General features: G+C 46.9%; 1 protein-coding gene across 4 annotated transcripts in view; it reads left to right on the forward strand.

Annotated features, from left to right (window-relative positions):
• The window catches only part of Ablim3 (actin binding LIM protein family member 3), a 112,610-nt gene that overhangs the window by 76,516 nt on the left and 12,276 nt on the right, over nucleotides 1-23,818 (forward strand). For 3 of the 4 annotated variants that reach the window (XR_009058290.1, XR_009058291.1, XM_057788485.1), the window contains 9 exons: nucleotides 11,337-11,395; nucleotides 13,556-13,627; nucleotides 15,505-15,660; nucleotides 17,210-17,239; nucleotides 17,651-17,780; nucleotides 18,470-18,568; nucleotides 20,441-20,488; nucleotides 22,434-22,568; nucleotides 23,131-23,192. Coding sequence is in view for 1 of the 4 variants with exons in the window: in XM_057788485.1 (XP_057644468.1) it covers nucleotides 11,337-11,395; nucleotides 13,556-13,627; nucleotides 15,505-15,660; nucleotides 17,210-17,239; nucleotides 17,651-17,780; nucleotides 18,470-18,568; nucleotides 20,441-20,488; nucleotides 22,434-22,568; nucleotides 23,131-23,192 (791 nt within the window). In the remaining 3 variants the exon portion in view is untranslated. The remainder of the gene's footprint in view (nucleotides 1-11,336; nucleotides 11,396-13,555; nucleotides 13,628-15,504; nucleotides 15,661-17,209; nucleotides 17,240-17,650; nucleotides 17,781-18,469; nucleotides 18,569-20,440; nucleotides 20,489-22,433; nucleotides 22,569-23,130; nucleotides 23,193-23,818) is intronic. The other variant, XR_009058292.1, reaches the window with a different exon arrangement.

Here is a 23,818-nt window from a genome sequence, read left to right on the forward strand (position 1 = left end):
AGGGACAGGCTGGTTCTGGTAGATGATCCCCAGAGTGTCTTTGGTTCACTACTCTGTGTTTTAATCACCGTGTGATAGCTTTCCGATGGGCTCTACTTGGGAGATGTCTGACATCTGTGGGAGACTTCTGGGCCCCCTGGAGACTACAGCGTGTTTCCTTTTCTTTGTTTTAAGCTCTGTTGCACATTCTGGTTTTCAGCTATTTCTATAAAGAGGCCAGACTTCTAATCTGTTTGTTAGCCAAACCCTTCATTTGGGCTTCCCCAGGAAATTAGGTCACTGGTTGTAGTGTGGCGCAGAATAAAGCTGAAATGCTTCAGGTTCAGGGCAGAACTTACACTGAGGTCTCCAAGGCCAGAGCCGCTGCAGATGGAGGCATTGCGCTGGGCTCTAAATGTGGTGTGCGCGCTCTTCCTCCTAAATACACCTCCATTCAGGACAGCGGGTGCTGTCTTTATCCAGCCTTCTAGCTGCACCCTGTGCCTCTCCCCTCCCCATCGTGAAGATCTGAGGCAGCTGACAGTGGAAAGCACAAGGCCAGCTCTTATCATTTGCATATTCAATGAATTCATTTTGAAATCCTGGGACAGACCCTACACTGCTAATGGAAGTACTGTATGAGTCCGCCAGTGTTAAACGTGAGGAACCGGTCATCGCAGGTCTGCTCACCGGTTCAGCATCTATGCTGTCAAGTATGGCACATGGCACTGGGGCTCTAGTGCTCTGCCCCATTCTGTCTGTTGACGTGGAGATGTCAATACCAATTTGTGAAAAGGCAGAGTTTGAAGACAATGGGAATGTGTTAAAAGGCCTCTGACCTATTCTAACGAGGTGATTGAAAAACCTTTACCTTGTAGTCATACCCCCACCCCCAATCAAGGACTCAGGATTAGGGAATTTGCAACACTTGACCAGTCTGTCTATGAGGAACTAGTATGTCTAGTTCATCAAATCATTTTGCTTTATCTGTTACAAAAGTGTGTGTGTGTTTGTGTGTGTGTATATGGACTAGAAAACAGCCTCCAGTGACCTTCCTCCACCTTGGTTTATTGTTTCATCAATTGGAGCAGATGCAACTGAGCATCGCTGTATATATGAAGGTCAAAGGACAGCCTTCAGGACCTGGTTCTCTCCTTGTTGAGGTGGGGACTTTCTCCTCTGAACTTCGTTGTCTACTCCAGGCTAGCCGGGCTATACACTTCTAGGTGATTCTCTGTCTCTACTTCCCATTTCAGCTTAGGAGGAGTCTTGGGGTTGCAGATGTGTGCACTGAATGCATCCAACTTTTTTTTTTTTATGTGCATTCCAGGTACTGAAGTCAGGCTGTTGGGTTTGCAAGCACTTTTACCTGCTGTACCATCTCACTAGCCCCGCATTGGCTTTCGAGTCAGGGTCTCTCACAGGCTTAGCACCGGCCAAGTCAGGGAAGGTGGCAGGTCATCGAATTCCTGGAATCCACCTTTTTCCGCCTCTCCAGCACTGGGATCACAAGTGTAAACCACTGTGCCTGGATTTTTCACACTGGTTCTGGGACTCAAACTCAGGTCTCCATGATTGCACAGCACTCACTTAACCAACCGAGTCTTCTCTCCTTAGTTAGCCTTCTGAATACTAATACCAGTGGATCTCCTGGAACTGCTTGCCAATTCCACACATAGAAGTTCCTCTAGAAAGAAGGTCTATGTCTGTCCCCTGAATTTTGAGCAATGCTATGATCCAAAAATAAAGCTAAGAGCCTCCATTGTGTTAATGCAAACCCCACAGATCCTGGGCTGCCTTCTCTGCGGAGCCAAGGCTATTTCAGACCACGCTCTTTTTAGTTCAGATGATACAAGGACCTGGTAGTAGGAGGCATGTCCCAGCACAGCTGGAGACGCAACTGACGGTTAGCAGAGGCCCCCGTTTCCTGACAGGTCACTCCGACAGGTGCGCCAGGCCAGTAGATGTCCCACTAACGGCCTGCAGTTGTCTCCAATGATGGCATACCAGCCCACATTCTTGATCTCCAAATCTCCTCCAACCACACTTGCTGAGGCGCAGTTGCCAATTGGGTGGCTGTCATTCCACACTTCAGGGTTCTTCCTCTCAACTGGCTCTCTCTAGTGACAGTTTAGGTCGTAGGAGTTATGCTTCAAAACTTAAAAACTTATGTTTCCCCAACCCTGCTGTGTAATTTTAGATTTTTCAAATATCTTTTTTCTTTTACTAAGTTGCTAATTTCCTCAAGTCTGCCTGTACTAAGCGCATTTCCTTTTAGAGTACATTTTAATTTTTGATGAGATGTCTCCTTTTTTTTCTTGAAGATTTTAAGGGTTACCTAACATCTTGACGCACAGGAAATATTGCGGTGTTGTATCTGAAGCATCTGGATCCAAAGTCTGCTTCCAGCTTGTTGGGATCAGGTCGCCGCAAACTCAAAGTGATGTGACCATTTTCTCACCAGTTACATGTCACGTCTACTTCACAGCCAATTTGTTCATGTTGGTCAAAATTAGGTCCAGAGCAGCAATTTTCCCAGTTGCTTTCACTATTTTCTGAGAAACAAAATTGCCTCCGGGGCAAGTCAGGAATGTGTCAGATACTCGAGTCTGAGTTTGAAGAGACCTTTTATTAGTCTGGACTTTTCCGGTGGCAGAAACTCAACTCCAACCACGGTAGGCAGAAGGGGCATGATTGATAGGCTGCCAGGACTGAGAAACATCCAGAAGCAGCCTCATTGAGGAACCCTTGGGTGTCCCCAAACCAGTCTTCTCTCTGCGACTTTTTGTGTTGGCCTCATACTCTCCTGCTATGGCCACGGAGTCATGCAGTGGGAAGAGGATGTAGCCAGCCCCTAGCAAGTAGCTGACAGAGAGGTGTCATTCCCATCTGAGCTCATCAGAGGAGTCCCAGAGGGGTTCTTAATACCTCATTTGGGCAAATGCCAGGCCCTTGCCACGCTGGAAAGTCAAAGGTGAACAAACAGCTAAGACATCCAAATTCCTAGGACCTTGGCTTCACCACCATACAGGTCTGCTATGAGGATCAACTGCAGGAAGTGGGCTCAGTGCACAGCCAGGTACTTCTGGCTCTGCCAGTCAGAGCTCATGACAAACTTCTAGGGGTGGCTGTGCCCTAGGAGGCAACACATTCATCAGTGCTGGGTTATGTCAATATTGCCATTGTGACATAAAGAGCGCATGAAAGAGGCAAAGAGATGACTTAGTGGATAAGAGCTCTCGCTACGCAAGCATGAAGACCCAACACCCAGGTAAAAATCCAGACATGGGTGCTTCTGCCTGTAACCCCAGCATAAAGACAGGCTCACTGCCAACCTAGTTGAAATGATGAGAGATGCTATCTGTCTCAAGGGAATAAGCTAGAGAAGACAGAAGAAGATATCCAATAGCCTCTTCTGGTCTCTATATATGCACGCATGGGTGTGCATGCCCACACACTCACACGCAACCACACACACACACACACACAAAGGGGAAAAAGAGAAAGGAGGGGGAAGAACACTTAGGAGGCTTAGGCAGGCAAATCATGAATTCAAGATTACCTTGGGCTACATAGCAAGATCTTGTCAAAAATAAAAAATAAAAAGACATCTTAAGTTGCACTCTGCATATTTTCTCAGTGCTAGCTACCTTTATATTATCATGATTATTTTTTATTTAGATACTGATGTTGTCAAGGGGCTCTTGAGTATGCAGCATGAGGCCCCACTTTCCAAATGTGTTATAATAATGAATGCTGGGGAGGGGGAAAGGTAAGAGAACTTCTCAGTGGGTAAGAGAACTTCCTGTGCAAGCATCTGAATTTGAATCCCCAGCATCCACATTAAAAGATGGGCATGGTTGGGGAACAGAACCCAGGAGCTTGCTGGTCAGCCAGCCTCACTTACAAAGTAAGCCTCTCATTCAGTGAGAAACCCTGCCTCAAAGGAATAAAACAGAGAGTGACAAAACACGGTGCCCAACATTCTGTCTGGCCCCTGTGTGTACCCACACATGCGTGCACGCGCACACACACACACACACTCACATGCATGCCCCATATACCACACACACACACATATGCACAGAGAGAGTCACAAATAATAACAATAGGGGTTAGAGAGATGGCTCAGTGATTAGCAGCACTTGTTGCCCTTACAGAGAAATTTATTCCCAGCTCCCATAGTGGCTCACAACCACCTGTAATTCCATTTTCAAGGGATCTAGTGCCCTCTTTTCTCCTTCACATGTACCATGCATACACATAGTACACATATATGCATGCAAGCAAAACATTCATGCAGACAAAAAAAGGAAAAATAATAATAAATAATTTTTTTGCCCTGTCCATACCTTGGACCCCTTGGACCCACCTAATCTTCAAGGTGTCCTCATCATAGCCTCCTCATAGCATCAATAAATCATAATAATAATAAGGAAAAATGTGAATACCTATTGCTTAGCATATATCCTAAGCATTCGGATTATTCTCATGACTGTTCACATCCCCTGAATCACTGGACACTCGGTCCTGCTTCGTTCTTTGTTCCTTCCTGTTTGATGCCTTCTATGGTAACCATGTTTGTGGTTACCAGACATTTTTCTCCCTCTGTCTCTTGATAAAGCCTCAAGACTACTTCCTCATGCCGAGAGGGTTCAGTGGCAGCCACATCAGGCTTCTGTTCAGAAACGTCACCTATATAGCCAGTCATTTGTCTTTGTGTCCCCTCACTTGTTTGGGGGAGACATAAGCAGACATATATTCACCCCAGATTGGGAACTGATGACAGACTGAAGTATGGATACCACAAGAGTCTAAGTCGGTGAACCAGTGAATTTCACTGGGGTTCTTACAGGGTGAGGGGTTACTAACAGTAGCAGAGATGACTCAAAGACAGTTGCATCACCAATAGCCACCTCAGCATGTGTGACAGCTCACAAAATCTAGAAATCTAGAGCAAGCTGCACAGCCCACAGATAGTTCTGCTGGTTGAAAAGGGTCTTCCCACTGGCTCTGTTGACCTGAGCCTCTTCCAGGCAACTTGGCTGTCTATGAGTGTCTTTCAACAGCCCTTATTGCTTATATAAGCTTGGGGGGTGGGGAGAAACCTGCTAAATCTGATCAGTTTTAGGGACTTCCTGGAGCCATTGAGGTGTTTGCTTCCTGGTACTGAGAGCTTCCCTCCAAAGTAAACTGTTTTCACAATACCTGCAGCCCCTCAGCTGCTGTGCTCTGGCTCACCCAGGCCTTGCTCCTGGGAGTCAGGAAATAAACCTCTTCCTCCTCCGATCTATCTGGGAGTCCTTTCAGCTTACACAAACTAGTTAACCCCTAGCACAGTATTTTCACATGGGAGAATGGGAGAGAAGAGATAAGATCAACAATGATAAAAATTTATATGTAGTGTCTACTATAAGCACATATCATTCCAGTGCATTCTCTCCCCCCCCCCCGCTCTCTCTGAGTGTGTGTGTGTATCTGTGTCTGTATGTGTGTGTGTGTGTGTGCTCATTAATCCTTACAACAAACCTACAGGGTTGATATTATCAATTCCAACCTTGTAGATGGCAAACCAAGGCACAGAGCAGGACTGAATTGCTCTGGAAAATGTAACCAGCGAAGCTGCAAGCAGCACAACGAGGATTCAAGCATCATAGGATACCACATTAAATAATACATTGAGTGCCCAATGCCTGGGGAAGACCTCTGACACCCTAGATGACGACAGCGGTGATACTGTTATACACAGCAAAGCCAAGGGACAAGCTTGCTCGCCACCCCAACACACACACCCAGAGAGACAGAGACAGAGACTCTGCACCCTCGTGGAAAGAGAAAGAATGAAGTGCCCCGTAGTCTGCAGAAGCAATCTACTTCCCTCTGGGGTTATGGGGCAAGGGTTTTCTTTTTTCTTTTTTCTTTTTTTGCATTTTTTTTATTTTATTTTATATTAATTAATTTATTTAATTATTAAAGATTTCTGCCTCTTCCCCGCCACCACCTCCCATTCCCTCCCCCTCCCCCAATCAAGTCTTCCTCCCTCCTCAGCCCACAGAGCAAGCAGGTTTCTCTGCCCTGTGGGAGGTCCAAGGACCACCCACCTCTATCCAGGTCTATTAAGGTGAGCATCCAAACTACCTGGGCTCCCACAAAGCCATTACGTGCAATAGGAACAAGAACCCATTGCCATTGTTCTTCAGTTCTCAGTAGTCCTAATTGTCCATTATGTTCAGCGAGATCGGTTTTGTCCCATGCTTTTTCAGACCCCGGCCAGCTGGCCTTGGTGAGTTCCCGATAGAACATCCCCTTTGCCTCAGTGTGTGGGTGCACCCCTCTCCTTGCTCGTGCTCACTCTCCTTCTGCTCCTCCCTTGGATCGTGAGACTTCAGTCCAGTGCTCCAATGTTGGTCTCTGTCTCTGTCTTCTTTCATCGCCTGATGAAGGTTAATATTCAGGAGGATGCTTATATGTTTTTCTTTGGGTTCTCATGTAACATCAAAGTAATCATTTTAAAATATATACTTAAGAAGATTTTGCCCATTCTCAATGCTGTACAGCCATCATCTGTGTCTATCTCACCCCAAAAGAAATCCCCTATAAGCAGTTGCCATCCACTCGTTCACACCTGCCTGTAAGTGCCTGGTATATCCACTGATATGCTTTGTGTCTGCAGCCTACCCTTCTACAGTGTATGTGTGTGTGTGTGTGTGTGTGTGTGTGTGTGCGCGCGCGCGCGCGCGCCTCGCGTGTATATGAGTGCAGATGTCTAAGGAAGGCCAGAGTAGCTGATCTCCTGAAACTGGAGTAACAGCTATGAAGTGCCTGTGTGGATTCTAGGACCCAAACTCGGGTCCTCTGGAAGAGCAGCAAGTGCTCTTCACCACAGAGCCACCTCTCCGGCCCGGGATAGGGTTATTAATGGAGCAACTCTCAGGTCACTTCTGGGTCATCTCACGGAGGCAGTGCTGCTACCATGGAGGCAGAATGCTGAGCAACCTCACCCTGCTGTGGTGATGAGCCATCTGGAGAAGAAACCTGTTGAGGCAGAATTCCCTGCAGAATCAGAAACCTGAAACTCAGTCACCTTCATTGCCAAGTGAGATGGGCTGTGAGTTAGATCCTGAGAGAATCGTGGCAACCCACAGTGTCTAAAAACATTCAGATTCGAAAGTGTTTACACAGTGCTGACCCAGAACTCTGGACTCACTGGGTATTCTGTGAGACAACCACAGCAGATACAGCTTTGATGTTTTAAAAGAGGCATTGGCAAGCTGAATGTCAAGGCCCAACAGAGAGGTGGGTGAGATCCTAGCATCCTGTAGGCCCCAGATGTTGCAGGTCTGGGGCATGCTTAACTAGTCCTACTGGCTCTGCTAAGCATCCCAGTGGGCCTGAAGAATATGCTGGATTTGGGTTTCTATCTGTAGTCAGTTGATGAACCTATAACCTTCATAATAGGTTTCAACCACAAGCCTGGAACCGTGGGTGACAGTCTCAGAGAGTAAGAGAGGGTGACTTGTTGGACCAGGAGTCCAAGTAAAACATGACTTGTTCACGTAAGATGTTAGAGTTCTATCTTGGACCATTGGTTTCTCTGTCCCATAGCATTCTTAAAACTTAACTTGGAGCGCCATATTGTGTTTAGCTAACTGGTTCTCATCTTTAGAGTCAAGAGAAGACTGAAGAGCTGTCGGATCTGATTCTCAGCCCCACCTCCAAGAAATTGGTATCAGGGGCTCAGCCTGGGGCCTGGGAATCTGCACCATGTGATCAGACTCGTGTTCCACACAGGTCACACCTTGGCCAACCCCATCCTAGTGAAAGTTCTAGAACTCTAGCTGTCAAAATCAGAGGCTAGCTTGCTCTGTTTGCACAAATCTCCAACCCCAGCTTAGAGAATCCAAACGGCCTAACATCAAGGATCTTGCTTTGTTTTAAGTTTTATTGTGGTCGTGTTAGTTTATTTGTGTGTGTGTTTACGCATGTGCACACATGTGCGTGTATAAGTGTAGACTTGCCACAGTGCACGTGTAGTCAGAGGACAATTTGTGGGAGCTGGTTCTCTCCTTCTACCATGTAGTCCCTGGGATCAGACTCAGGTCAACAGAACGGTGGCAATTGTCTTTGCAGGCTGAATGAATCACCCCATCAGCTCATTTTTCTATAGTCATTCACTCCATAAGTATTTCTTGAGACCCTTTGGTCCCCGTAGGAACAAAGATAGGAATCTCTCTCTTCGTAGAATTTGCATTCACATGGGGATTATTGGACAGGTCAAATGTTTGTTTTCTGTATAAGGAGAGACCTCCTACTGTAGAAACAAGACCTCTAAGGATTGAGATGGTTGTTTAAAATCCGTCAGTGTGGTTGACATATGATGAATCCCTTCCACAATACTGATGCTGAGCTCTTTCCTATTCGGTATGTATTTGAAAACTTGTGGGGGATGGGAGCTCGTTATCAATTGAGCAAGAACATTCAGTTCATGAGTTATTTTTCCTTCCCTGGAATTCTTGCCCTAAGTTCTTGTTACAGATCTAATGAAAGCCTCTTCCCTCAGAGAGCTCTGAAATGCACACAGGCATGGTTCAGACTGCTATTCCACCTTCTCTTCCCAGGGTGAAGACGCTACCTTAGGGACTGATTTTGCGTGCCCTCCCTGTTCTGATTACCAACCTTCTTTGAGTACCTTTCATATTATAACTTTAAAAATACCAATCAGTCATTCACATGAGCCAGACACTGTGTTGGGAATTAAAAAAAAAAAAGAAAAAGAAAAAAGAGAGATAGAGAGAGAGAGATCACCTCCTTCCCTAGTGACTTACTTAGGGTTACTATTGCTGAGATGAAACCCCATGATCTAAAGCAACTTGGGGAAGAAAAGGTGTATTTCACTCACAGTTCCACGAAACAGTTTGCCATCAAAAGCAGTGAGAGTAGGAACTCAAACAGAGCAGGAGTCTAGAGTGACAGGCTGATGCAGAAACCATGGAGGGGTGCTGCTTACTGACTTGCTCCTCATGGCTTGTTCAACCTGCTTATAGAACCCAGGTGAGCCAAGGAATGACACCACCCGCAATGAGCTGAGCTCTCCCACATCAATCACCAATCAAGAAAATGCCCTACAGGATTTTACCCACAGCCTGATCCTGTATGGGCATCTTCTCACCTGGAGTCCTCTCTTCCCAAATGGCTCCAGCCTGTGTCAAGTTGATCCATAACTAGCCAGCACACTAGATGTTTTCTTTCTGTTGAGGCCCTGCTCTTGATCTGGTAGCCAAGGGCATAAATGCTCAGGAGACCATAATTTCATACAAGTCTTCATGGGGAAAAAAAATCACTTTTTTATGTTTACCTGAGTTTATTGCTAGCTACCAGCAATCCCCACCCCTTTTTATTACTTTACTTTATATATATGATATTCTGACAACTCCCTACCTTTTTCATTTTCTAATTACATCTTCTTCCTCCTCCCTCTCAGTTCATATATAAACTCACCTTCCTGCATGCAGAGTAAAGCTAATAGCCATTTGTGGTTCAGTTTTACTCAGATCAGATACATCAGTGTCATGGAGTCAAAGTAAGAGAGACGATTTAGTCTGAACCTACACATGCTTCTGTCGTTTGCCCCAACCTGGACTTCTGCCTGTTTCGCCTTTCCTATTTGTCTTTCACTTACTTTCATGACCTCATCAGACCTCCACGTCCACCTCAAGCATTTCCTACAGTGACCTGGAACATGTGTTTCCTGCCGTAGCCACAGTGGTAAACAACTCCTGGTGGACTGGGGAGCAACTCAGAGAGGAACCGGAAATGCTCTCTGTAATTTAAACTCCCCAAAGGAGTGATCACAACCTGGTGCTTGAGACCAGACACACCCTGTGCTCACTGGCTCTAAGCCTCAGACCCAGAGTCCCTCTGCTGGGCTCTGATAACCATTGCATTTTACTTTAGACGGAATCAAACTTCTCTTGAATAATTAAACACATCCAAGAATACCAGCAGATAAGAAGTGGGGCTTCCTATCCCACAAAAGACAAAAACAGCCCTAGAGTAAGAATTTTGGAGATGAAGATGATCTCTAAGACCAAGTGTTACCTTAGTGTTTACTCAGATGAAGAACCTGGACCCAGAGAGCAAGACTATATTAGGGGCTAAGTAGAGAAAAGAACTTTGGACTCCAGATTTGGGACTGATCCTCTCTCCTCTCCCTGGGGTCTGGTTATTTGATCTCACACCAGACTCCTGTGCATTCACTGATATTCCAGTCCTAGGGGCTCCAGGCAACAGCTATCATGGAAAGCATAACCTAGAAACAAAGTCAGACAAACAAATGCCAGCTGGGTGCTTCGGAATGGAGCCATTTGCTGGCGCCTTCCCTTCTAGGGCTGGTTACCAGAGGAGTGGCTCCAGAGGGATAATATGTTCCTATTTTTTCCCTTCTAATCCAGGACACCTGTCCCTTCTTTGGGGAATGTGCAACATTCGAGGCTTCACAACATGTGACCAACCACCTGTTGTTCATGCCTTTCCAAATTGGCCTTTCCAAATTGGTTTGGAGCCAGCCAACTGGACCCCCACCCATTATAAAATGTGGGTATTAGCAACATTAGTGTGCTAAGTTTGAAGGGTCTCGAGCCTCTGAGGAATTATCAGGTTAAGACAATGCTCCCAAACAGAATAGACACCATGACACCTCCTCCCCTTTAATGCAATAGCTCTGATAAGTCTTAATTCTCTCTTAAGTCTTTGAGGAGAAAAGAAAGCTGAGGTTAACCATGGCTTGTCATTTTCTTTCACCCCCACTGCCATTCATCCATTCAACAAATATTTATTGGCCACCTGCTCTGTGTCACTCACGGCTAGTCGTCTGTTCATCTTTGCACCCTGCAAACCCACGGGCTTCCACTAAAGGCAAACTCTACGTGGATGCCGTGGGAGACAGACCCGCGGATAAAGCTCAATCCTTGCCTAGAAGGTGCCATTGATATACTTAGGGGGCAAATTCACAAGCTAATATGACTTGAGACTGTATGTGTGAAGAGACCTCAGAGAACTATGGAGCCCCGAGGAGGAAAAGGTCACCCCCAGCTGACAGGTAAGGAAGTTCATGAGGATGCCGTGTGAACTTAGAGGCATAGGAGGACTTAGACACCCTGAAAAGCTGTGTGTATAGTCAAATTGGTACATCAATGGCTCTCCAAGACAACAGGAAGCTAAGAAAGCCGGGACACAAAGTTATCCTCCTGACTGATGTGTGTGTAAGGTACACATGCTGTCAAACCAAGGTACAGTGGGGACTCTGGTCACTGTCAGCTTTGAGAGATCTGAGTCTGTTATTTTCCTGGTCCCTTTAGGTTCTGAGGTTTGGCACCCGATCTGCAAGCAGGCAGCCAGGGCCGAGAAGAAGCTCAAGGTAAGAAGCATGGTCTTCCATGCTACCTTTTGCCACAGGTTGGGAAAGCTCTGCTTTCATGCAAAAAGTATCAGTTAAATGTGTGTCCATTTCTGTGGGCTCCCTGATGGGAAGAGTTGCTTCAGGAAGCTTGGGTAGATTAAGATCTTGTACATGAAAGAACCTTGAAAACAATAAAGGATTTGATGCACGGAAGATTTGGAAGTGTATCTAGGGTGGGTGAGATTATAACCGTACCAATGCCGGCCAAGATGGCAGCCAATCTGAGGCGCTTATGCCATGGTTTTTCCCTAGCCTAGGGTTACTTATTAATAATTATAGTTGCTATCATCTCAGTTGTTGACAGTTTGCAGAATGTCTTCATAGCTCCTCCCTGGCTGGATTGCTTCAACCTCCTGAGGCAGAGGGGGCAAGAAATTGTATCTCTACTTTGCCTGTGAGAAAATCAAGTCTAAAGAGAGTCATTTGACAGTAATGATGCAGCCAGGCAGATGCAGAGTGTTATCCCCAGGCACACAGCAGACCAGCTGAGACCCTGGTCCCTCAGAATTTCTGCACTGTGACTAATGCCAGGAAGGCCTGTGAAGCTGAGTTCCTGGTACTGAAGGAGACGGGGTTTCCCAAACTGCAGGAAGAGGTTGAGTTCCTGGCTTCTTCGTGCTGCAGAGAGGTTCCTAAGATGTGTGTTGGGGTTGGGGAGCAGCACGAGCTCTAACATGCCTTTATGTTCTCAACCCTGCTGTCAACTTGACCCCTTAAGAGTCTCTTACATTACTAGAATCTTCTAAAAAAAAAAAAAAAAAAAAAACCCACAGGTGCACAATTTCTGATCAGCTAATTAACCCTTCTCCTTTGCCATTTTATCCAGTTAATGGCAGAACTGGTCCTATTGATGTGTGATTTCTTTTCACCCATCTGGGACTCCCCACTCTGTGTTTTCTAAGGCCTGCTCCCATTGAAGTACAAGAAGACCTAGCTGTCATTTTTCTCAGTTTCCTGTCTGGAGAATTTCCCAAACCTGAGTTCTTCTTTAAAACCCTGAGACTTTTTGCTACATCTGTGTGCCACCTCTTTAATGTCAGCACCCATTCCTTCTTTTCCTTCCTTTAAAGCAACTCAACTCATTTTCATTTAGCTGAGCTGATTTTAAAATAGAACTTGTGGCTGCCACAGAGAGAGGAGTAACGCCGGTTATAAACACGATAAATTCAAGGATAATGAAATAGTTGTTGAAAAATGTCTTTAAAATGCTAGCTCGTGTTGCTGGCACGCTCTTTAATTCAAAGGGGAAATTAAGTGTTGTTGGGACAGCTGTTGATATGTGTTAGCACCACATCGAGAGTCCTCCTCCAGCTAATCAGGGGGCTTGAAACAAAGCGTTCCACTTCATCACTGTGTGATGTGGTGTCATCAAGTGTTTCAGCCTTCATTCATGTCCCCAGATCCACCTCTAGTTCTCATTCATTGCTTGGAGCCCCATTCAGAATGCTTAGAGATGGGTGGAAGCTGAGCAGTCCTAGGGCACGACCATTTACCTTTTGCACATCAGGAATCTGAGATCTCTAAAATCACATGTATTTCCCCACTGGTCTTTGGTTCAATCTTGACTTTCTCGTTACTATGCATTGCTACACTCTGAGATGCACACTACTGGGGCTGGGAGCTGGCCATCCATCATGGCCACCATGCAGAGGCAGATGTTTTAAGGTTTTCACTTAAGTTGATGTCAGTTTGCCAAGGGTTCACTGCAAAGAATCAGCATGATCGTGCAAGTATGTGAGCTTCCATTTGCTTCTGCATTGTTTACTAAGCTATCAAGGAATGAATGCTAAGCAGTTTTATTCATTTAAAATAAATACATTATTGGCTGAGATAACCCAAAATGAAGTTTTATGAACAACTCTCTATTTAAAATGACGGCTACAGATAACTAGAAAAAAATTCATTTTCTGCCCAGCATCCTGAAGTTCTAGACCTGTTGGACCCCATTCACACACAGACATTGGTTGAAGGGGCAGAGATGGAAGAGGAAGGACAGAGGTAGCCAGAGTGCTTCAACAGTCCCACTAAAGCCCCTAAAAGCTGCATTCTCTCTACTGTTTTCTCCCTTCTAAACCTGAACTTCTGCTTCTCACCCCTCTGTCTTCATCTCTCCCACAGCATAGACGGACATCTGAAACTTCCATCTCACCGCCTGGGTCCAGCATTGGGTCGCCTAACCGGGTCATCTGCGTATGTATCACTTCTTAGCAGCTGTGGGGCTTTGCTTACCCCTGACTTAGCACCTGAAATGTTTTTAAACCAATTTGGGCTGCGCCTGTTTTATTCTCGGTGGCATACCAAATCTTGAGGATACAGAAGGGGTTGGGGAGGACATGGACCTTGTTCTCAGACACGCAACCTAGTAAACCAAGAGCCTCGGCAATGGTTTAAAGTTCAAGGCAGTTCAATGACAAAAGAAACCATCCTGCAATTCTAAAATAAATCTCAGGCACCTCCTTTCCTATTCCTTAACTAAGACCAGGCAAGACAGCAGCACTGTCAGAGTGGCAGATAGAGGTGGAATAATATCAGTATATAGGTAGTGTTGTTTGATTAAGAAATGGGAGAAGTGTCAATATGCAAAAAGGGGGGGTGGAGTTGCAAAGCTAAAGGAGGCCTTTCTAAACATCTGCGAAGCCCAGAAACAAAGTAGACCCCTTACACATGTCTAAGCTCCCACCTTCAGAACCATTCCCACAGGCAGAAGTGACAAGAGTTAATCTAGATGACCTCAGGGGTCCTGTGGTTATGCATTCATTCATTCAGTGTGTGCTGAGCTTCCTGTCTATGATGAGTACTGTGCTCTGTCCTGGAGAGGTGGTGATGGACAGATCTGCTACCTTCTTGACACTGGACATACAGGCCATGGATAATAAGTTGTAACTACAACAAATAGCAGGAGATAAAGACACTGTGCACCCTTATGATGTTCCCAGTGACAGAAGAGACCTGACCATCTGGAGCCAGTTGAGAAAAGGCATCCCAGAGGCAGAAAGACTGAATAACAGAAGGGAAGCCAAGGGAAGTGGGTGGCAGAGCCAGGTAGCAGCAAGATAAGCAGCATGGCTGACCACAGGGCAAAGGAGCCCAGACCAAAAATGTGGGGGTATTGGACACAAAGGACCTGCCGCCAAGGAGGGAGGCTCCACATATAATCCTCAAACCTGCCAGGCCCAGATGGGCTTTGACACCATGGCAGGGTCATTCAGATTTATATCCAGCTTCTTTCTTTGACCCCACACAATGCCCATCAGTGGCACTATTTCCTGTCCTTTCTTCTCCTGGACAAGAGAAAATAAGAAGAGTCCTTGCTATGACTTCAGTATTGGTCAATACCACCATGTGGCTGCCACAGAGAGCAAGCTACTTTTTTCCTTTCTTTCTTTCTTTTTTTTTTTTTTTTTTTTTTTGTGGTACTGGGATTAACTTCAGGGCTTTGCGCATGCCAGACAGCTGTTGAGCCAGTAAGCTATTGAGCTCCATCCCCAGGTCAAGACAAGTGACTGTGATCACAGGCTGTACATTGCAGATTCCTACCTAGAACATGTGAGAAACAGGCCCTTGGCACAGAGAATGACACCAGTCACAGCAGAATCACAGGGCTTAGTTTGGGGATCGATAGTGTGAGAAAGTTATTGGCGAGTGTAAACTGTGGTCCCCAGAAGAGAGTTACCAAGATGGCTGCAATTTGGAACATCTTTGCATTGTAGGGTTTAGCATCCGGCATCGTTCAGGAATAGAGTTCAGACCGCAGCCTGTGACACCAGTTATGGGACATGTGTGCCTTGGTTTCCACGTCTAAAGGATAGTATATATACTGAGATATTGTGGTATTTAGGAGGGATCATTCTGGTAAAGCCAGAGGCCTCACAAACAATGTTGCTCAATGGGTAACCTCTGGATTCATTCTTCTTCCAACATCTACAGCTCTTCCCTTCATGCCTAATGGTGCTTTTAGTAGACACTGGAGAATGCTTGATCCTCTCGTGCCTTGGTTTTGTTCTCTCTCCTTCCTCTTCTCTCTCTTATCTTTCTCCTTCTTTCCTGCCTGTTTCCCTCTTCCCCAGGCTAAAGTGGATAATGAGATCCTTAATTACAAAGACCTGGCAGCTCTCCCCAAGGTTAAGTCCATCTACGAGGTGCAACGCCCTGACCTCATTTCCTACGAACCTCATTCCAGATACACCTCCGACGAGATGCTGGAGAGATGTGGCTATGGAGAGGTATTGCATCTTGCCCTCTCTGGGACTCTTGAAAGAGTCAAGGTGCTGCTAAGGTCCCCAGCCAACTTCATTATAGACAGCTTGGCCACCATAGTATTGGCCTCCAGACCCTCCTAACCTGTAATTTACAGCCAACTTGTAAATACTGAGAGCTTTAATCCCAAAAAAATCTGGCTTTAAATAAGGCACTAAATGTGCATTTCCATCATCTAATGGTGAGTGGCAGCACACCCTGTCGACAGGACTAGGCTCTTCATTCTTCCCGGTCCCCACCACGCCCTACTGAACCAGCATGCAAGCTGAGAGCCTAGAGCTACTCATCCATTACTTGGGCTGTTGCTTTTCCTACAGCAGCGAAATCTTGCTGATACTCAAGCCCATGTCTCTGATCCCACCCCAGGCTCAAAGGACAGTGACATTTCTAAACCCTGGTTAAGTATGTTCTCTCCATTGTGAACCTTACTTAAAAGCTCATGCCCAGAGCAGGACACTTATTTATGAAGATGCAGCATCAGATGGACTTAGAAACCAGAGCTATGACCGCTAGGTGTGGGGGTGCTCTGGAGAAGGCAGAAGAGCTATCGCAGAATAGGTCCTGACTAGCCATGTTTCAAGAGATTTTTCTTACTCCGTTCTAGATTCTTGAACTATAATAACTGTGAAGCAGGATCCTGGCCTGGGAGTAGGCTCCCGGGTACCTGTTCCAGCTCCACCGCTCGCTAGTTTGTGTCCTTGGGCAGCGACAGGGAAACCAACAAGGGTTGGGTTCCATTTGGTTGAAGAGCCCAGAGCTGAGTTCTGGCTCCTAAAATGGGCCTGGAAAAGTGAACCAAGTATTTGCAGACTCCAATTCTGAAGCTAGAGACCAGGACCCCTGGGTCAGAGCCAACCCCCAGATGGCTTTGGTTCACTCACAGTGTCATTCAGAAATGTAGATTAGCTGTCACCGTGTAAATGTTAGGAGACTTCACAGAAGCATCTGCCTTTCTTACTTGTCTTGGAAATTAAGAATCTGGTCAACGTTGAGTAGACATTCCAACATGGCTCTGCTCACAGCTGAAAACAGCAGCCCAGCTGGGTGAACTGAGTCTCCAGCTTGCTAGGCCCCTTACCATGCCAGCCCCCCAGTTAACAGCAGTGACCTGGTCCTTGCTCAGCCCTTAATTTGAATACTACTCCCCTAGACTTTGTCTTTGTGAACCACAGAGGAGATGTGAACTAAAAGAGAGAGACGGGGAGGGGGGGGTTGAGAAAATAGCTCTGAGCTCCAAGTCTGGGAACCTAGGTTCAGATCAAGAATAGCCATTTCCTGAGAGGCCTTGCGTGGCCCCGAGCTCTCCCATTAGGAAGGGAGACTTCCTACCACTTTCCAGCAGTCTGCCATTCTTGAATTCCAAGCAAAGTGTCCTCTGGAGAGGGTCCCCAGGGGCAGCTGCAGGCCTTCTCCTTAATGCCATTTTACCATTTAACCATGTTCTGTCCCTTTCTCTTGCCCTCCTCTCTACCTTCACTCCTTCCATGGCTGCCTTCAAATTCTTCGCTTTTAAAGTCGCTGGGAACATTATCTCCTTACTCCCAGGTAATTAATCTGATACATAATGTGTTTTAAAAATATATATAAAGTGGTGTTTGTTTATGATGACCAAGAAGGGCTCCCTGGTTAGCCGTCCCCTGTACCACAGAGGCCTTAACCCAAAATGTTTCCCCCAACCAAGTAATGACATGAAGATGGAAGTGAAAAAAACCCACGTGCCTATCAGACCTCTTTATGTCTCTGGAATCACTAGTCAGACTCTAGACACTGCCCATGGGTTCTAACCAAGGGATCTGAGCAATGCATGAAGGCCTGAGAACTCTCTCCCACCCTCCGCAGGTTGTGTGATGACTTAAGCCTGGGCCCCTAGAATTCCAGATTCCATAGCATGCCCCTCCACACACACTAAAAGACTTGCACCACAGACCTTGCTCACAGCCCCACCTCCTCCCCCAGGACATCTATGAGAACCTGGACCTCCGGCAGAGACGGGCCTCCAGCCCAGGATACATCGATTCCCCCACCTACAGTCGACAAGGCATGTCTCCCACCTTCTCCCGTTCACCTCATCACTATTACCGTTCAGGTAAGGCAAAGGAAGCCCCTACAAGAATTGAAGAGTCGGAACAATGTGATTACTTTCTGTCTCCGGGCTTTGGGGACAAGGAACACTTTCCATAGCAGCATGGCTTTCTGGAAGCCCATGGCCCCTCTGGTGACTAGTGGGCCTAGACTGAGTCCCTAAGATGGGTATATCACACTGAGAAGCAGCAAGAACGTAAGTAGGGAACTGCCAGGAGAGGGAGTGTCAGGCAACCCAGTAACCCTGGTTAGAGGAAGACTCCTCTTCAGCAAGAAGAAACACATAGCTCCAAGGCTGGGGTCTGGTCTTCACCTGAAAGCCCCGGCCCCACTTAGCCAGTTAAAGTATATACAGTCACCCTGAGGTAAGGGAAGTAACGAGCGTTTGAATGGAGAAAATGGGAAACTGAGGGAGGAGCCTATGCAGGGTGGGGTGGGAGGATATGCCGGTAAAGGTATCTTCTTGGCAGACTCAGACTTTGGGGTCAAATGAGGGGAAAGGTCAGCTCGTTTCTGCCGACGTGGTGCATGAACGCACAAGCTGCTTCCACTCTGGAGCTGAGCACGCTGGGACAGCCAGCCCACCCCACCTCTGCTGCCATCACCTCACTGCTTCCTTCAGTGCTGTCTCATTTAATGCCTGTTTTCTCTGTGCTTCTGTTCTCTCTGGGGACCACTGCCTGCATGCTCCAGGGCCTGAGAGTGGCCGGAGCTCTCCATACCATAGCCAGTTAGATGTGAGGTCCTCCACTCCAACCTCTTACCAGGCTCCCAAGCACTTTCACATCCCAGGTAGGCGCTGCCAGCCCGCCAGCCCCAGCATGAGTGCATGCTCCCTGGGGGTGCCAGATGCCTGAGCCACCTGCTTGATGCTGCTCAGGCATTGAGGAGAAGTCTGTTCCTGGGGGAGCCTTCCCTAACCAACCATTCATGCTAACTCATCCTTCCAGTCCTAACATACCTATGGGCTTTGGTTTCTTCTCCATATAACCAACCTTGATCAGGACCACAAGGAAGAGACAGGGAAAAGAGAAATGTCCAAGATTTGGCTTCTTACATTGCCAATTGACAGTAAAGACAAAATGGTAAAAGGTGCTTGCCTCCGGATTCTTTGGCTTGAACCACGATGCCTGTAAGCTGGTGGTCTAGGGTCCATCCCTTGGCTTCTCTGGGTAGTCAGATAGTATTCTGGTCCCTGAGGTTGCAATTGAGCTCACTCCAGCCCAGATCTTATCTTTGTAGTGAGTATACATAAATGTATTGAGAGAACCAGCTGCCTAGAAAGCTCAATTGTTAATGTGATACTTGCAATGTGTGGATAAAGATGGTGCATGGATGAAAAAGAAAGTTAAAGGGTGATTGAAGATGTTAATAACTACTTTATATTTTATAATAATATACTTTAATATATAGTATATGGTATGCCATATTTATATACTGTATTTTATAATAGATCATATAAACAGGGATAAAAAGCCCAGAGCATTGTACAAGAGCGACTAGAGTAGGAGAGGTTTTGCTAGGTGAGGTGAGACAAAAGAGACTTGGTGGAGGAAGTGACATTAAAGTTGGTGATGTGACAATCCTTGAAGAAACACCCCAGGCAGAGGGAGCGGCAGGAATAAAGTCAGTGTGCCCAGAGGAGGTGAGAGGAAGCCAGAGGCCTGGCCTCGTAGGTGTGGCCTCATAGGAAACCCCACCATGGATGTTGGAGTTGGCTTTCTATTGCTATGATAAAGACCATGACCGAAAGCAGCTAGGGAGAGAAAAGGGCTTATTTACAGGTTAGAGTCGATCCTACAGGTTATAATCAGTCATTGAGGAAAACCAAGACAAGAACTGAAGAGAGACCATAGAAGAATGCTGTTCACAAGCCTGCTCTACTAGGTTGCCCAGCTTCCTTTTTTATACAACACAATGCCATTTGCCCAGGTGTGACGTTGCCTACAATGGACTGGGTCCTCCAACATCAATCATTAATCGATAAAAGGCCCTCATGGGTTTACCCACAGGCCAGTCCAATGGAGATAATGTCTCAACAGAGCTTCCCAGTTCCCAGATGTTGCTATCTTATATCGAATTGACAAAACTCAACAAGCTCACTGGGTTACAATAGGGCCAGGTCTAGACCTGGTCTTCCAACTTTGTAGCCCCCACTCAGTCACCCTCAAGAACTTATCCTGTTCTTTCACTCGCCCCATTCCCAACAGTTCCTGAGGGGCCCTGTGTGTCTGACTCTGAGGGAGGGCAAGGTAGACAACTCTGCAGCTCCCTGAGGACTCTTGCACGGAGTGAAATGCAGCCACTAGGGGGAGGAGCAGGGCACACTTCCTGCACTAGGCCCTGCTTAGCCTTCCCCTACCTCTTGCATGCCCATCACTTAACCCACCTCCCTTTCCCTGATACCATTTGTGTGCATCTGCCCTCTCTCCTGCTTTACTGGAACCTGTCGGGTGGGAGTGAAAGTTCAACTTTGGGAAAGGAAACCTGCCTGGGGGAAGATGGTGGCCTCTTGGGGAAAGTTGCTGACTGGCTCTCTCTTCTCAGATCAATTGACCAAATGCTATCTCCTCCCTGTCTCTCTCTCTCTCTCTCTCTCTCTCTCTCTCTCTCTCTCTCTCTCTCTCTCTCTCCTCCCCACTGTTCCTTCCTGGTCTCTGGCAGCTGGAGAAAGTAACATCTACCGAAAACCCCCGATCTACAAACGGCATGGTATGGTCAGAGACAGACAAAGTTTGGCCAAACACGGAGGGGGGGGGGGGGGAGTGTTAAAACCAATACAGAAGGTTTCTGCTCAGGTTTCCAGGAATGAGACGATGCAAGATTACAACATAGTCCTTCTTGCTACCCCCCAATCCCTCGGGGTGACTTTGTGTGTCCATGTCATTTCAAAAGAGCAAGGAATTATTCATGTCCCCTAATTCCTTTCTTACCACCTCCCCAACCTACCTTGCCTGCTCTCTACTGCTCTGAATTCTGTGATTAGAGCAATCCCGGGAAATGCCTGCGTCCCTAGGAGAGCTGCACTCAGAATGCTGATAATTCAAATTGTTCATTAGAATTCTGTGAGAGGCATTGATTCCTATACCGAACTTGGGGCCTCTGCTTTAAGCTTTTCTGAGTGTAGATGGAAGTTCATAGATGAAAAAGGAACAGGAAGGCACTTCCTCCTTTCATATTTTGTTTCCCTGGTGCTGGAGGTCAACCCTGGGGCCTTGTGCATGCTAGTCAAGCATCCTACCTCTCGGCTGCTTCCCTGGCCACTCATTCATTCATTTATTTGGTGCTTTTTAAACAATGATCTGTGGAACACCTGTTCCTTGGAAACTAATTTTAAAAATACAGACTCGCTGGCTTCCTCCATGACCCAGACTCTTTAAAATGAGAAAGGCTCGTGCACAGCCCAGGCGTCCTTTCTTAACTCCTGTACCCATGATTCTGCCTGAGCTCCAGTACCAAAGTCACCCATGCTGGGACTTCCTTCTCCTTACTACAAAGCACTCATTAAACCTCAGGTGACTGCGCACATCTTTCCCTTTGGGGAGGCAGAGAACGACTGCTAGCCTGGCTGCTGGGCATTTGTTCACTCTTCTAGTGCGGTAACAGAGGAGCGCATAGGCTTGGATTCGAGCTTGGAGATGGCAGGAACCATCCTGTACCCTGAGCCTAGCTCATCAGATAGATGGAGGAAGGGTCAGTGCAAGTGCAAGTAGTGGCTCTGGCCACCAAAGACCCTGGAGTTGGGGGCAAGGCAGAGTCTCGCTAAGAGGCTTGCCTTAAACTTACTGTATAATCCCAGGCTGGCCTGAAACTCCCGGTTGTTCTAGACATTCTTGATGGACAGAACTGCAGATATGCACCTCCATGATCTGACTAAGACCCTGCATTTAAACAGTCATCTTCAGTTTTCAAAGCTGGTGGGGCAGAGGTCCCACAGTGAGATGTAAACCTATTGTATCTGTGCATGTGGCTAGAAATAAAGGTGCTCCCAAAGACGGTTTGACCCTCCCAAAGAGCATTAGAAAAGGCCCCTTGAGAACCATGTTTCTTAGGACCCTTCAGGTTTTCTAAGAGGGTTCCAGGAGATATCACCAAAGCAGGCTCGGGAGTCCAGGATGAAGGTAGCTGCATCATTAAGAGATGGCAAAAACACCACCAACCAATGGAAGGCGTTCAGGACTCAAGTTAAAGGACCAGGTGCAGCAGCAAGAGTGATGCACAGTCCTCAGCTGAATGAAAGCCCATTGATGCCAGGACCCTCTGCTCTGGTCATCGGGTCATAGAACTTCAAAGATTTCAGGAAGGAAAGGGCCAGGCTCACCTGGAAACTTTGAGTTTACTCTGAGGATATGGTTTTAATGTATTCCATGAGAATCCGTGGAATGTGCAGAAAGAAGCCTCATTCTAGTCAGTTCTGGTACAAATTGGCTGGGTGGTCTTGATCGAGCCCTTTCCCATCTCTGGCCTCACATGTAAAATAAGGGGCTAGCCCAGGGCTTCTCCAGCTCGGGTGTTTCATGTCCCAGGCTCTCCTACCAGAGACCTATAACTCCAAATAGCCTCTGCCTCCCGGGGCCGGAGCTTGACAGAGACATAGAAGGGATGCTCCGAGCTGATACTCTGCCTTCTTGAAGTGCTGTCCTTGGCTCCTTTGCAGGTGATTTGTCCACAGCAACCAAGAGTAAAACAAGTGAAGACATCAGCCAGGCGTCCAAGTATAGTCCAGCCTACTCACCAGACCCCTACTATGCTTCAGAGTCTGAGTACTGGACCTACCATGGGTCCCCAAAAGGTAGTATTCACAGAGGCCCAAGGGCCAGCACTCTACCATCCATATGGGGAGCAGTCACCAACTCTTCCCACAATCATTTGTTGAGGATGCTGGGAGGGGGTGTGACTGATTCTTACTCCTTCCACAGCAGGTGTTAGGTTCCAGCCCCAGACCCTAGGGATACACTGGGGAGCAAAACACGAGTTTTTACAGTTAGGAAGGCAACCTGGTGTTTCAAGGTAGAAGATATAAACCTTCCAGATGGCATGACACCCCACCACACCCCAAGCTGTTCCTCTCTGTTGTGTGGAGGAGTTCCCATCAATATCCACTTGGATGCAACATTTGACTTCACTAATGAATCGCCTTTCTAAACAGAGCTTTGTACAAGCTCAGAGGTGGCTTCATTACCTCCTCAGAAGTCTCCACTTAGAGAAAGAGAATGACAAATCAACTGCAATAGGAGGGGGATAGCAGCAGTGAGGATGACCACGTGAAACCGGGGGATGGAGGAAGGGATGAAGGGAGCCAAAGGGCTGAGCAGAAAGCATACACTGGAACTAATCTTGCCTGGCCTCTACAGCGCCCCGAGCCAGAAGGTTCTCGTCAGGAGAGGAGGAGGATTTTGATCGCAGCATGCACAAGGTGAGCGGGCTACAGCATCGAATCAAAGACTTAGACTTTTTCTTCATTTGCAAGTGACAGAACCAAGTTCAAACTCATCTCAGAAGAAATGCATAGTTGCCAGGCAGTGGTGGCGCACATCTTTAATCCCAGCACTCGGGAGGCAGAAGCAGGTGGATCTCTGTGAGTTCGAGGCCAGTCTGGTCTACAAGAGCTAGTTCCAGGACAGGCTCCAAAGCTTCGGAGAAACCCTGTCTCAAAAAACCAAAAAAAAAAAAAAAAAAAAAAAGAACTTCCACATGGTGTTTCCATTATGCTAATAAGCATGTGAGAGGTGATGCAAGCTCCAACATACAGAAAGAATTGCCTAGGCTATATAAATACTATACCACTTTCTATAAGTGACGACTTCAGTGTATGAGGATTCTCGTTGCCCTGGAGTCAGGGAGAGTTCCTAAAACAAATGCCCTGTGGCTACTGAAAGATGACTGGACTTCGGAATAGTTAATTTTTAGATTTTTAATTTCAAGTAAAATGGGGAGATGAACCAGTGGCTGCAGGCAGAGCAATGTGGTCTTGTCACCAGTTAGACCTGTTTGGGGACACACCTCCAGAGCCTTACCCAGACCTCAGGACTATTCGGGGAG

The sequence above is a fragment of the Chionomys nivalis genome, chromosome 14, assembly GCF_950005125.1.
Source record: "Chionomys nivalis chromosome 14, mChiNiv1.1, whole genome shotgun sequence".
In the NCBI taxonomy this organism is placed as follows: domain Eukaryota; kingdom Metazoa; phylum Chordata; class Mammalia; order Rodentia; family Cricetidae; genus Chionomys; species Chionomys nivalis.